We start from the raw sequence: 16,157 nt of genomic DNA, 5'->3' as shown, positions 1-16,157 counted from the left end.
GCTCTCCTTAACAAAAAACCTATCTATCCTAGACCTCCAGCTACCTCTATAATAAGTGAAACCCGCGAGGTCTGGGAAATGGCGAACATGCACATCCACCAGACCCACCTGCCTCGTCATACTAACTAGAAAAATGGAATCATAGCCCAGAGAAGCCCTTAAACCTTCCCTGTCTTTGGTCCTAATAATAGTGTTATAGTCACCACCAAAGACTATCTGCCGGGCCGAAAAAAGATATGGCTTTATCTCCCTGAAAAGACACTTCCTTTCCTATTTGGTTTGAGGACCATAGATGTTGATCAACCTCAGGTCGTGTCCTCTCAGGTTGACATCCAAAATCATACATCTACCTACTTGGAGCTCTATAACTCGTTGGACAGTTATAATGTCGGTAAAAAGGACCGCCACCCCACCATACGGCTCGGCCGCAAGAGACCAGTATGAAGGCCCACGCCTCAACTCTCTCTTAGCTTTATGTAGGTCAGCAAGCCGACCTATTCTGGTCTCTTGCAAAAATAAAAAATCAGCCTCAACCGTGCTAAAAAAATCAAAGGCCATGTAACAAGCTCGTTCGGACAAAATGGATGCCACATTAATGGTGGCAAACCTTATGGGCTGGGAAGCCATCCTTCTGAGTTATACAAGTAGGACCCAGACTACTTCTTCTTTGCCTGTTTGGTGGAGTCCTCTTCTGATGAACCCCATCTCTTTACACTTACACCCAAATGGACATTCTCACTGTCAGAGAGGGAAATTTCTACATCCTCCTCTCCTGAAGACTCAAAAACATAAGATATCGCCCTGTTTACCACTAAATTACCTAAGGGGGTAGGGACTAAAGGATCCGAAAGACCTGGATCTATAGGGACTGAAGGGGGGTTGGCTAACAGGGAAGAAGTTAGGGCCGGGAATTCAATTTTCTCAGGGGGAGAGGTAGTAACTGGGGCCACCAAAGAAGGTGGGAACACCTGAGAAGGGGGCAGGGGGGAAGAACACTGAGAGGCTAACTCTTCCACACTTAGTGGATTTACCTTAAAACTTGCAGATGGCTTCAAGAAATCTTTACCCACCAGAGAATCCCCTTTTTTATTTCCACTTTTGTCCTTTGGTTTTTTGTATATGATACTTGGTTCCCATTGGGTTGTTAACTTGAGCTTGCTTTTTCTTTTCATTACCTTAGGTCTAAGTACCAAACTCTCATCCACCTGCCTCACCACATCCCCTTCCGCTTCCTCATCGCTTGAAAGAACAAGGAATTTATTTTCCACAATCAATTCCCCTTTTTCTAAGCTCCCTCCTCCCCCTTTCTTTCCCTTCTTCTTTGGGACTATAAATGGCTCCTCTACTGCTTTCTCCACCACAGTCACTGACCGTACTCTCCTCGGTGCAGGAACAGGTTTCATCGGAGCAGAATCAGGTGCCAGTTGAACAATAGAAGTTTTTGTCTCTGCCTCTACTAATTCTGCAACCCGAGCCAGTTCACCATCCGGAATTTCACCCTCATTGTGGAAAGCCTGGGGACAACGGCTAAAGGGGTGCCCTATTTCACCACAGATATTACATCTAATGATCTTGCATTGCCGCGTCTCATGCCCCAGGCCTCCACAATGCCCACACTTAGTCACCGGACAGTTCATGCTGAGGTGACGGAAGTCACCACAGCGTTGGCACATCCTCGGCTGGCCAGGATAGAATACCTGTATACGATCACGGCCAATAAAGGCAGCCGATGGAACATGGACAGGGCCAGCCTCCGTGCATCTAAGCCTAACTCTGGTAGACCATCCTCCACCCCAAACATGCTGGCTCGGGTCTGGAACTTTCACCAAAGGAGTTATACGGTCCACATACCTTTTTAGCCAAAAAGTTAAATCAGCTGCTGGCAGGGACTCAAAACTGTGAGTTTAACCCTCTCCTGCCTTGTGATGGCATGTGCCCTGAAATTCACCCACGGAGACTTGTCCTTTAGCGTTGCCCATCTGGACCAAAAGGCCTGGAGGCCATGGTAAGTCATAAAACTGACGTCAAAGTCAGGAGACCCCGTGGGATGAATACAGGCAAAGAGGTCCGAAAGCTGAAAATAATGCACTCAAAAATTCTGGCCTACTAGGTTGAGGAACCTCCTTATTAATAAATTTTAATTGCACTACATTACGCCTTTTAACAGGCTGTCCAACACCAGAATCCTGCCGGAAGGGATCCGTGCTACTCCTAGACTGACCAGCTAATTAGCCAGCTCACAACTTCCGGGTCCACTGAATTATTACACAATACAGGTGTACTCTGACCTCCTACAATGTCCACTACTGCCGGATTATTAATCAGCATTGCCCCATCTGCCTGTGCCATGACCTCTGCCATCAGGATGCTGCAGTCCGGATGCCCCAAAATATTAAGAGCTGAGGCTGGGGAAGAGGGCGCCAGTCCGACAGAATCATCTGCCGCCGAACCCGTAGCCCCCCCCCCCCGCCTTCTTGCCAGACTCCCGCGGCTCCTTCATCATCTGGTCATTTTCCAAGGCCCGAATGCAGTCATATAGGGGATCTGTTGCAGTGTCCATACAGGCATCAGTAGGCAGATTTGCTGGTAGTTGCACAGACAATTCTTCTTTATCACTTGAAGAGTCAGCTTTCTGCAACTTCTCCTGTAATGCAGTCAGGCAATCACGTTTCATTTTTAACTCTATCTCCAATGCTTTTATTTCCTTTGTGAAAGGTAAACGGTCTCTGCTGTATGCACTGTTCCTTTTCCTTTTATTTTGTTATAATCAGCTTTTTCAGCTTTGCAATTTCAGTGTCCAGACATTGAACTTGTTCACTGATATCTCCACCTTCTATTTCACTCTCCTCTGATTCGGATGAAGCATTAACCCTTTGCTGTGTGGAATAACTTTCTCCTACACAATCTGGAGTTGCTTTTTCTTGTCCTAGAGGGAATTCTGTGGTTTCCAAACCACTGTCTATATCATGATACTGCTTCTGGGGATCACAAACAGCATCCTCAATCAATTTGTCCTTTCTAAGATTTTCTTGCTTTTTGCTGTCATCATTCATTCAGCAATTCACCTGATATTATCCTCAGGGAAACAGGTTCCAAATCCTCAGAATGTACTGGATCCTCTGGGCCTTCGTTAGCACTTTGTAACTGGCTGCAGAGGCATTTTGCTTTTTCAGACTGGGTAATATCCATCTGCTTAATTCCCAATGCCAAATTTGTAAAGCAGGCAGGCTGATCTGGAACTGGGCCTGGGCTAGGCCCCAAAGCCTGAGGACTAGCCTCCATTTTTTCCCCACAGACTTGCTTCCTGGTCTCTGGGCCCGGATTAGGCCCTGGAGCCTGGGGACTCCCCTCCTCCTCTTCCCCAGGATCCTGCATCATTCCTGGGCAGCACCCCAGGTATCACTCTGCAACTCACAGCACAGGTATCCCCCTCCTTCCACGACAGCTGCTGAATCCAGAATGAGGCTGGATCAACCCTAGCTCAAGCATTTTCTGTACTTCCTTGTATATACTTTCCTCTGCCTCTGGTGAGACCCGATAAGCGGGTTGCCTAACTCACCTATGCTCACGAGTGTCCTCATGGTGCATCACCAAGGAAGTCCGATCGGGCTTCCTACTTTACTGAGTCGCAAAGGGCCACAGCACTGCCTCAAGCTGCTCCCTCTTATGGGCACTCAACTACTCATCCCAGCCCACTTTCTCTACAGCACCTTTACCTCTGGCATCCGCTAGATCAGGTAGTGGGTCACTTCCTGGTTTCTCAGTCGGTAAGTAGCAAACCGCTGCTACCGACGCCACACGCTCGTGGTATGCCTTCAACATATTTACGTGGTAGATCCGCTGTCGCCTACCATCGCTATCAAATGACACCACATAAGTGAGGTCACTCAGGCGTTTTAAGACCGTGTACGGTCCATCCCAGGCAGCTTGGAGCTTGTTCTGGCGCACGGCATCAGAACAAAGACCTTCTGCCCTACTCAAACACTCTGGTATGTGCACCCTGATCATACCAAGTCTTCTGTTATGCCTACGCTTCCGCTAGGTTAGACTGTACGAGCCCCATGAGATTCTCTAACCGATCTCTGAGCTTTAACACATACTCCACCACTGAAACATCCTGGGTGGGTAGCTCCCCTTCCCAAACTCCCGGAACAGGTCAAGAGGTCCACGGACTCTACGGATATATAGTAGTTCAAAGGGGGAGAAACCGGTAGACTTCTGCGGCACCTCCAGAAAAGAAAACAGGAGGTGCGACAGGTAGCATTCCCAGTACCACCCTCCGAAGTTACAAATGCCCACAGCAGCTGCTTCAGAGTGCCATTGAACCGCTCGCACAGTCCGTTAGTCTGGGGATGGTAGGCGGCAGTATGGAGTTGCCGAACTCCGCAATTTGTCCAGAGACAATGGACCAGTTCACTCATGAACTGTGTCCCTTGATCCGTTAGGAATTCACTAGGAACCTTACTCTGCTAAATACTCCTAGCAGCGCGTCCGCTACCTTTTCCCCAGTTATGGAGGACAGAGCACTGGGGCTCCCAAGACGCTGACACACAACACAGGACTTACAGTAGGCCCGGATGTCATCTGACATTCCAGGCCAGAAGAAATGTTCGGTCTCTTCCCTGGTGTCCAGTCATAGGGATTTCATGTGCAACTGACATTAGTTGTGCACGAATGCCCCGTGGTACCAGTTGAACTTGTTCCCAGACTGATCTATCCTCATCTACCTTCCTAGCTAAACGGTACAACAACCCTTTACGCTAGGTCCCACTCCCCACCTCCATCACTGGAAGACTGCGCCAGCCTGGCGCCTTATGCCTTACAGTGAGGGATCACAGAGCTGAGCTGCCCTGAACTCTTCCCTGCGACCCTCACTATCGACTAAGCAAAGATACGCTGCAGGGAAGGTCTATGTTGGGATGACTAGGCTCAGTCAAAGCAGGGTCAGCAAAGGGGGGGTCACTGTGGTCTGCTATACTCACCGCTGGAGCTGGAATACTGCTAGGGACAGAAGGATCACTGGGCAAACTCCACAAAATAAGGTTGGCATGAGACAACATCCTCTGCGCTGTTAGGGGACGAAGTGTTTCCAGAGGCAAAGGGCTTGTGGTTTCCTGAAGAAATAGCAGATGTGGTCTTTTCCTCTACGCTGGCTGAAGCTGTAGTTGCTGGTGATGGCTGTTGTCTTTTCCTCTGAGCTGGGGTGTGCCGCTGTAGATCCTGAAGACTGCAGTCGGGCAGCTTGGCTCCGGGTAATAGAGTTGAGAAATGCGGTCACAAAACCACCGCTAACATCATTGCCTAAGATCACGTCAGTTGGGAGGCCGTCCATAACGGCAACATCTCGCAACTCCTTGCCATCTCCCCAGTCCAGATACACCCTTGCGACAGACACTTCCTTCTCCAGTCCATCTGCCACCGTAACGTTGACAGTGCAACCCTGTAGCAGGATCAATAAGATGGGGACTCACAACAGTAATTGAGGCCCCTGACTCTCTCAGTCCCTCTCCCTGCAGGGGTCTCACTGGACCGGCTGCAGGTTCCTCCACATGTTTTGAGGGGTCTTTTGGACACACAGGTGACTCTCTCTGCTAAATCACCCTGTATTACCCCACACTCCGTTGAGCTGGCAGGGGTAGAAACACTCTACTGGCTCACCTTCGCCAGTTAAGCAAGTCAGCCGGGCCCCAGGACTCGGATTAGGGGCACGAGTCTGGGAGCTGGGTCTGTGGGACAGTCCATCCTTAAATGACCAGTTTTCTCGCAGCTGTAGCACTTCTTCTCCAGTCTGGGCTCCGGTGGTCTCTGGTAACTCCCAGGGACAGGACGGGGCGGTGGCTGGCGAATGGTACCCGAAAGCTTAGGTACTTTATTTTGGTACTTTATTTCTACCTCTCTGGGAATGACCTCTGGCAATGAGTACCTGCCCCCACAACAATGGCCCCCCCCGAAGGGATTGGTGAAAAGACCCAAACCTCGAAAACCTAGGTTTATGGGTACTCACGGGAAGGAAGGTACTTTTACCTCCAGTGGCCTGAAAGATAATATTATCTAATTCTGAGCTGAGCCCGAGTAGGGAAGAGCCTAAAGAGATTTCTCTGACTCTGCATTGGCATCCCAGGACCTGAGACAGAGAATTCAATGGGCCACTATTGCCGATGCTGAGATAGATGAGGAAACTGAGGCTGCGTTATGAGCAGCCTCATACAGGTAACCTGAGGCCTCCTTCAAATGTAGAGCCAGGGGAAGAAAATCTGAGTCTTGTAACCCTGTTACCAAGCTGGTCAGCCCAGGTCTCCATTGCCCGGGCGACCCACGCTGAAGACAGCATAGGTCTTAGAGAGGCGGCTGCCGCCAGGAAGACGGATTTAAGAAAACCTTCCACCCTGCAGTCAGTGGCGTCAGGGAGTGCCGCAAAACCCGACACTGGAAGAGTATTATGGCGGGCCAGCCTGGCCACTGGCATATCCACCTTTGGAACCTGTTTCCTGCAGTGCTGTTTCTAATACCTGCAGGTGATCAAGGACTGGAAATCTGCATGCTATAACAAACTTACGATCTGGCTGCTTCCAAGCGGACTCAGCTAGCTCTGTAAGTTCCACTGATGCCGAAAAACAGACATGAGGTTTACTGCGCTTAAAGAGGACTAGGTCTGACCGAGGTTCCTCTAGATCCAATAGATTCAATGTGTGGTGAACTGCTAGTACCAGATCCTCAATGCCCTTACTCCCTAAGTATTCAGCCATATCAACCATCAGGAGGGGGGGTATCCAAATCCTCAGGGAGCTCACCTTCCTTCACCGAAGACTCTTCTGATTCTGAAAGTGCGAGGAAAGGAGGAGTAGACCTGTAGCATTTGCAGCGTTGTTCTTGGGTTCTGGGAGTGTCCAGAAACCGATTTAACCGGTCGAGGCATTTACCTAAGGATGTGGACCACGCAGGCTCTCCCTAGAGAGAGGCTTCTGAATGAGGAGGTGGATGCCTGACCAACAAGGCTCAGGTTAACATTCTGTCCTACTTCTGGTGCCAATGGTGCAGCAGACGGGCTAAAGGGGCGGGAGTCGGGGAGGAATACCTCAGCTAGGATCTCCACCCGAGGGGCAAGCGCTTCTGAGTGAGTGCCGACACCAACTGCGCCAGTGTGACTTCCAACACCGGTTCCTCCAACTGCTGTGATGCAGAACCCTCGACCCCCTCATCACAGTCCACACAAACTGACATATAGCAAGGTAATGATTTGCCCCTACTACCTACCACCTACAGGCAATAGAGGCAGAATGTAGCAGACACCCAGGGATAATTGTGAGAAGGTGTGTTTTTTTTTATCTCCATTAAAGGAAAGAAAAATAACTTTCTTAGAGGATACTGTTTTGTCTATGACATACACCACAGTACCTCCCAACCATATAAATATGCATATATACACACATGCACCTAGGTTATAGCCTATACTCCCATAGCAAACCTAGGTAAAGAAATTGTGATTTATGTGGCACAATGTTTACTCCAAACGACAGCATACATATATCCACTATAACAATTATGTGTAGTGTGAACATTTTTTTACAAAAAGGTATTTAGCCTCCTGTTGGCCAAGAACCAGTTCAAACGATGGGAGAGGAGCCTTTCTCCAAATTGCAGCCTTTTCTCCTGTCCCCTGACTGTAGATAGGTGCCTCCCTTGTATTTCCTGGGTTGGAACACACTAACTTGCTGCAACAAACAGAGTTCCTTTTCAATGGCTCCCTCCCCAATAAGGCAGCCTGAGCATACAAGCCAAATGCAGGCTTTTGTTAGCATCTCTCTGTTGGCCTCTTATCTATAACTATAGGTTTTCCAATAGCAGCTTCTCAGTTTTTGTTCAAAATCACGACTCTTCTCTTTATGCTATATACTGATTGTATTAGTCCCTGAATATGTATAACTCGATTGCAACGGATTTTGTCTTGGGCTGATGCACATTATTGACCTTTTCAAAAATAAAACTTAAAAAAAAAAAAAGGAAATGGCTACAGCCTGCCTACTCCTCTTGCACTCAAACATACACTGGAGTTCACACGGGGTTGCAGAGGAGATATAGCCTGTCAGCAGGAAAGTTAACTATTTGAGTGCCTACCCCAAATTCCCTCATACAACCCCATGGTAAGCAGGGTCCCCCAGGTGGAGGTACGAAAAAGACAGTTGGTTACACGAGATATTACAGAAGAGAGGTCAGGGGAAGAGATATAGATATGGGTGTCATTAGTGTGGAGGTAGTATTGGAGGCCGAATGAGCGAATTAGTGTCCCAAGAGAAGAGGTGTAAAATGAAAAAAGTAAAGGGCCAAGAACAGAGCCTTGTGGGACCCCAACAGACAGTGGGAGTGGAGGGAAAGATGTGCCAGAGGTAGAAACACTAAAGGAGCAGTTCGATAGTTAGGAAGTGAACCAGGAAAGAACTGTGTCATGAAGGCCAATGGAGTGAAGGGTGTGTAGGAGAAGAGAGTGATCAACAGTGTCAAAAGCAGCAGAGAGGTCCAGGAGAATGAGTATGGAGAAATGACCCTTAGACTTTGCAGTAGGTAGATCATTGAACACTTTTTTGAGAGCATATTCAGTGGAATGTTGGGGGGTGGAAGCTGACTGCAGAGTCAAGAATGGAATGAGAGGATAGAAAGTGAGACAGGTGTTTGTACACTAATCGCTCAAGTAGTTTGGAGGAAATAGGGTGGTCGTTGAAGAGAGTCTGGATTGAGAGATGGTTTCTTTAGAATTGATGAGATAAGCACATGTTTAAAGGAGGATGGAATTATGACAGTAGAGAGAGACACGCGAGATAGAGGTGGCCATGCAGTGGAGGAGAGGGAGCAGAGAAATGGGGAGGGAATAGGGTCAAGGTGACAAGTTGTAAGTTGAGATGAAGCGAGGAGTACAGAGACTTCGTCTTCAGTTACTTGAGAGAATGAACAAAGAGTGGATTGGGGAGTGTAGGTAAAGTGGGTGGAGTAAGTGGAATTTGTCATGAGGAAATATCTTGTCGAATGGTGTCGATGTTGTCTTATAAATAGTTGGAAAAATCAAGGACTATGTAGAAGGAAGGGGGAGGAGGTGCAGGTGGGCAGGGAAGTGAGTTGAAGATGGCAAAGAGGTGACATGAGTTAGAAGACTGGGTGTATATTAGAAATATGAAGCATGTTTGCTTGGCAATTGAAAGGGCAGTGCTGTAAGATGAAAGGATGAATTTATAGTGGAGGAAACCAGGATAGAAACGAGAGTTCCTCCAGTGGCACTCTGCAGTGTAGGAACACTTTTGCAGGTAGGGGGCCCGTTTGGTGTGCCACGGTTCGGGTTTGGCTCATCAGAGACTATATGTAGTATCTGGAGCTGCGTTGTCAAGGGCTTAAGTGAGTGTTTTGCTATAGAAAAAGGCAGCCTGCCTGTAGGACAGGACAATGCAGTTACTGGAGAAAATAGTTGTTTTAGATACATTATTATTTACATATTTGTTTAAGATACATATTTTTATTTGTGAATCATATATTGAATATCTACTATGTGTTTGAAAATGCAAATAAAATGTTTTTAATTTTTTTTTCATTAAACAGGCATATAAGAGAAACAGGCATGAGTTGCGAAAATACAGAAGACACATTCCACAAGGGAAGTGGCAACCTTCTGGGCACACAGGGGTCAGGCATAGGCAAATTATGCAAAACAGCAGGCTGGCCATAGCTTTATACTTGTTCCAGACATTACCTTCTGGATGTCGTAGCTTTAACAGATGCTCAGTTTGGATGGAAAGCAGCTGATCAATGAAATATTTTTATATGCATGAACTGATCGATTTTGGCTTGAATTTTTGGGCCCACCCTGTGCTATTGCTTGGGTACATCCCATTCATTAGGGCTGCCATGGAGGTCTGTGGGGGAAATAGCAAATATACTCACCGAAAACTTTGTTTTCTTGAAGAACTTCATGGCAACACAAATATTCCCCTGCCATGTTATCGGTTTATATATTTTTCATAAACAGCCCGGGAAGTTACTCAAAGGGGAGTCAACTCTTATTTCAATTTATACTCTGCTTACTAAGGATTAATCCATTGCTTGGGCTGCCATAACTTGCCTATTTATTTAAGAGCTTTAATATTGGTGGCTTTACAATATTTTTGCCTTATTGTAGAAACACACTCTTCCCACCATTAGCTGCAACTGTAATTTCAATATCTTATGTATTAATTGTTCCCTATACCTCTTCGATTGTAAGCTAATTTGGGAAGGGCCATATTTACCTTGTATTTGATTTTTATTGTACGTTGTTTAATCTACAGAGCTATGAGATATATTTTAGAAATAAAGGATAATAATAATAATAATAATAATAATAATATTATTATTATTTGTGATGTGCACCTTAGGAAGTAGAAAAATTTAAATGTTTTACCACCCAATAATCTTTTTTATTTAAATGCAGTATACAATTTATCTTTATCTTATTTTTAAAACTTTTTTTTCACAATAAGCATTTCCCATAATAACGATCAAAATAATAAACAAACAGTTCAAATAATGCAATCTGCATTTTGAGGTAAGCAACAGAAAGGAAATGGTGGAGAAAAGGGCAGATACAACTCACATGTCTGAAGCAGTTGACAGGAGCTGTTTGGTAATCACATTCCATAATGTATTTTCCCCAGTCGAAGCCCAAAACTACAGCTGGAATTGAAAAGGGATATTATTATTAATGTTTATTAATATAGTGTCCTCAAATTCCTCAAGGCTGAACATAGAATATTTGTGATTCATAACAGTCCATTGGAGCTTACAATCTATATTCAAGCAAATGTATACACTAGAACCTATTTTAGTCAGCAGCCAATTAACATACTAGTAGGTTTTTGAAGGGGGGGGGGGGATAGAGCAACCAGAAACCCACACAAACACAGGGATAACTCCATACAGATAAAGCTCCCAAAACTTAAACATTTACTTTTATGTGTTCATAGACTAATGCACAAAGTTCGGAATGCTGTTAGATACAACCTTGCAGAAAAAACCCCAGTTCATTACACAAAGCTAAAAGCACGACAAAACACAAAACAGACACATTATAACTAGCAGCATTTAAAAGGTATAACCACTTAATTTTTTTAAAATGTATTCCCCCAACCACCAATTTACAAATTATTGTTATTGATGTTTCCACTTTCATTTTGTATATAACTAAGTATACAGAAGCATAAAACAAACTTCCAGAGCCATAAAATAAAAAATGAAAATAATTGCTGCTGCTCCTTTTTAATCTATTTGAAGAGAGAGAAAAAATAGTGTGCTTGGTTGGGCCACTCTGGGATGTTGAGAGATATATTTAAAAAAAATATTTTTTTTATTAATAATCATTATAATACTGATACATACTGGTTCTTGGAAAATAGTGAAACATAAAGGGGAACTAAAAATGTGATTATGCTTACTGTGTAAAAGTAAAAAGTGATTTAAAATTGCAGTTTTGAAACTGCAACTGCCGTGTTGTCACTTTCTTAATTTCCAATAAACACTTTGTGTGTAGACAACTCCGTATGATGGATTTATCCTCCACTATTTTCAGCTGCTACAATTATATTCTCATTATCATATCTTAATAGAAGTTATCCTGAGGTTGAATCTACAGTTGATGCTTATCAATAATAAAAAGGGCTTAGGACGGCCTGCGCTGGTTGTTGTATTGTAGCGGTGATGCTGGAGACGGTAGTGGTAGGAGGTTTCGGGTCCTAATACTTGGTTGTGTTTGGGGTTCCATGGCACAAGGTACAGTACTGTGTTGGTGGATCTGTATTTAATGAGATAAAGGGTGTTAAGGCTTACCCGTGTATAGCAAACCGTCCTGATTTGGTATATGACGGGGTGTGAGTGAGATTGAATGCATGAACGATGGGTTTATCAATAATCCTTGGAGGCATGTACCGATTCTCCTTGTAGTGTGGGTCTGTTATGCTTTAGATCCTATGTAGATGATGGGTGTATCAGTTGTCCTTGCAGAATATACTGGTAGACCAGACGAACCACACGGACAGCAGGCACAAATGTCAAGGAGAACTTATGCATCTCTACAAGGACAGCTGATAAATCCATCATCTGCAGAGGACCTACAGTACAACAGACTAATGCTACAAGGAGAAATGGCACATCCTTGCAAGGACAATTGATAAACCCACACTGTTCACTCCTTCAATTTAACCCACATCCTGCATATACCAAACCTGTACGGTTTGCTACACACAGGTAAGCCTTAACGCCCTTTATGACATTACATGTAGATTTACAAACACTTACAGTACCCTGTGCTCTGGAACCCCCCAACATGGGCTTAAATTTCAGCATTTAACATACTTTCACAAAGCCTATTGAATACACTTTAACTTTGATAGGTAAAAAGATAACATAATAATATAGACCTGTACACACATTTTATGTCAATTTGTTCAAAATATTCACATAATACATAATTACATTTGTTTTCTGCTTCTGAATATTTGTACAATAAGATAACGCAATATAGTGTTCACATTGTCACAAGGAATCCCAGCCATAATATGTGGGACCTTGCTTCATATAACTGAATGAGCTATCCCATGCAAGGTATTACTATTTAAGATCAAGATTGCATTGGCTCTATAGCAGTAATAAAATATAGGGGAGCTACATTGGAGTCTGATGACTCCCAAAGGCCAATATTGGTTAAAGCATAAACAAGATAAATATATTAAAGCACCACACTATAAGAAACGCACTTGTTTTAAGACTGACAACCATATTGCACCAATAGCAGTTTTTTTTTTGTTGTTTTTTTTTTTAAAAGTTATTGAGTAGAATGGCTGTCAGTCTTATAACAAGATGAATGTATACCACACTGCCCTGCGAGTTTGATTGTAGCGCGATACTTTTATTGGATTCAGGTTGTTTTTCTACAGAACTGTGTGTTGCAGAGAATAGAAAGCTAATGAAGTAAGAATCCTTGAAAAACAGAGTATCACTGGCCAATAATGCATAGGCTGCAGGAGTTAAAGCCGAGAGACTTTATCCAGTAAAGCATTAGCAGACAATAACACCTTCTTTTGTTCTGTGGTGATTCTTACTATTTTAGGCTAAATATATATTGGTATTATTTTTAACAGAGAATTCTAGTTAAGTAATATTGATTGTTTTACTGCCTTACCATTCTTGAAATCTAAACATCTCTTTGTTGTGAAAGGAGCTGAGCTCCAGTACTTTGTGAGACACACATTGTCAGCTAATATTGCGATGGTAGCTATGATCAGACACACAGAGCTAACTCATTTAGTAAAAGCTGCTGCTGTGTGCTGAGACAACTCATACAGAGAAGGAAGCTGCTGTGAGGCACACACAGACAGCAAGTACTGCGAAGGAAGGGGGTTAATGAACTTATAACGGTGTCTGTACAACATGTGTCACACAACTATAGTTACAGTAAGTGACTGTTATTGTGGCAGCATTTTTAGTAGAATAATCAGTTTTAAACTGGATACTGTAAGATATGTTTAGCCTATTCCTGTTAAACTTTATTTAAAAATGGCCGCACCTTGTTTAGGAGTACAGGATACACCTGCCAGATGCTGGTTATTTCTGTATTAAATTCAACTATTGTAATTTCATGATAAGGGGCCTCACATCCTGATATTATCCTTTAAACCTAAATAACAGTTAGTCTATGTCTTACAATTATCTGTAAATATACTAATTATCTGTAACCATTAAATCATCTATGTTGTTAAAGGTCACATCTTGTTATTACACTTTAAACATTGCTAATTGAGCAGGCCAATTATCAAAAGTCTCATACACTTTAACTAATTGGCCACACCTACCTGCAATTGTTTATTCTTGTTTAACAATCAATGTAGCTATTATTACAGGGGTGATATTTTTACCTTACAGTGATATACTGTACATTGTTTTTCTTTTTTGAGTGTATGTATAATCTAGACATAACAAGAACAAAGGAAACAGTACTAAAAGAATGAGGAGATAGGACGTAGAGAGGACCATACTCGTGATAGTTAACATTAAGATGTTTAGGGTAGTAAATGGAGACAACAGAGGTGGAGTGAATGTGGCAGGTGGAGTGTGAGGAGGGAGCCATCTTAGGATGGGGCCAGGTAGGCAAGAGTAAAAAGGTGGGATTTGAGGGAGCCGTTAAAAGATTAGAGGAAGGGGTGAGTCTGACTGGACTAGGACAGAATTTCCAAATGTGGGGAGCAGCATGGGCAAAGTCTTAAAGGTGGGAGTGTGAGGTGGTTATAGGTGATGAGGAGAGGCGAACGTCATTGACAGAACATTCTCACGTATAATACATAATGATATACAACTTGTAATATAGAAGTGTGTTATAGACTTGACCAATTGGGAACCAGAAATAAATCATATGACATTGTTTTAGGTAGTAATAAACCATACAGTGTTGTCAGATATTACTACTACTACAATGGTATAGGATGTTTTAAGTCAGCAATGTCCTGCATGAAGTAGTCCCAACCAGGGGTATTGCTACACTGTGACTTTGTGTTACACTGCATACTATTTCCAGGATACTGGAAACTAGTACATTATCTTTAAACTCCCGTTTAGCATTCCAGGATGAAATTTGTTTAGTAACAGTTCACGATTCTTCCTAAAACTTTAATTAACATGAACACCCAAGATAGACAGGGTCAGATTCAAGTTTGTTCTGGAGGAGGAGTTCTTTCAGCTATGGGGTTAATGTTGAATTATCGATCAACTTTCTTACACAGCTATGTAACGCTATGGGCTAGATTTACTAAGCTGCGGGTTTGAAAAAGTGGGGATGTTGCCTATAGCAACCAATCAGATTCTAGCTGTCATTTTGTAGAAGGTACTAAATAAATGAAAGCTAGAATCTGATTGGTTGCTATAGGCAACATCCCCACTTTTTCAAACCCGCAGCTTAGTAAATCTAGCCCTATATGACTTTTATATTCTGAAAGACTTAATTCTGTATTATGCCAGTGCTTTCTAATAAGCTTAATGTAACAAGCACTACAACCGTGATAGAGAACATCGTGGAATATAAAGATTGTAGAGGTACTGTTAATCATAGCACAGCTGTCAAGTTAGTGATTTTCCTCTAAACACTTTGTAAAGCATATGCAATAGCTATTATACTGGTTGTAGAGTAACATTTCTGTGTTTTGTGGTAGCCGTCACCAGGTACAATGTCCAAATCTGTACATGGCCATACACACTGAGACTAATGTAGTGAAATGAAAGAGATCTATGTGTCGTACAACCATAACAATTTTCTTTTCTTTTTTTTGCACTATAAAAAGAACACCAGTGCTCATAACCATCACAGCATCTCTAAAATATGCATGTGCATCATTTCAGACTTATCTTCCACACAGTAATATTCAGACTGAAAATGAAATTAAGGGTGTCTGTTTATTTTTCATTTCAAGCCATGAACTTCACTTTCCCCTCAGGTACCATGTACTCTGCAACATAATGCTTTATGGCAGGCTTCGTGCCTAAGTAATTTTCGTTGTATATAAAAAAAAATAAAAAAGGTGGAAATGTCCCTTAGGATCTTCAAAATGCATAGCCTGTTAAACCAAATGAAAGTTATATTTTAGAAAAAGGAGTGTCCATCTATTATTTTCACTTTGACAACACACACCTCTCTCCCCTTCAACCATGACAGCTTTTGAGAGTCAACGATCTGAGTAAATAGGTTCAACTAGCTACCTATCATCTGATGTCTATTATCAAAACCTTTGCGCATACTTGCCAACATTATTTAACTCCCCTCTGGGAGGAACCTGGAGGGGAGAACAAGTGACAACTGCAAATGGGATGATTCACATCATTTGGCCCCACCATGCATGGCGCAAAGCTGCAATCTCGACACTGCACCACAGGAGCAAGTCAAAATGACGAGATTCACTGCAAATCATGCCATTGATGCTCCCTGTCCCTCAAACTTCATTAGGAAGTGGACAGGTTGCAGGAGGGTGGCCTGGTCTCCCTGGAGTTCGTGAGAACTACTCAAGATTCAAGAGTCTTCCAGATACTCTGGTAGAGTAAGGAAGTATGTCTTTAAGGCTCATAATTTGTGAACAAAATATATTGGTTGTTTTGGTTCTTAA

At 43.4% G+C, this 16,157-nt stretch overlaps 1 protein-coding gene across 1 annotated transcript in view; it reads right to left on the bottom strand.

Moving 5' to 3' along the window:
* Positions 1 to 16,157, bottom strand: part of L3MBTL2 (L3MBTL histone methyl-lysine binding protein 2) — a 342,206-nt gene that overhangs the window by 283,800 nt on the left and 42,249 nt on the right. The window contains 1 exon segment of the mRNA XM_075182790.1: positions 10,613 to 10,692. Within this exon segment, the coding sequence (XP_075038891.1) occupies positions 10,613 to 10,692 (80 nt within the window).

The sequence above is a fragment of the Mixophyes fleayi genome, chromosome 8 (genome assembly GCF_038048845.1).
Source record: "Mixophyes fleayi isolate aMixFle1 chromosome 8, aMixFle1.hap1, whole genome shotgun sequence".
In the NCBI taxonomy this organism is placed as follows: Eukaryota; Metazoa; Chordata; class Amphibia; order Anura; family Limnodynastidae; genus Mixophyes; species Mixophyes fleayi.
This window is presented reverse-complemented; position numbering and strand designations above follow the sequence as displayed.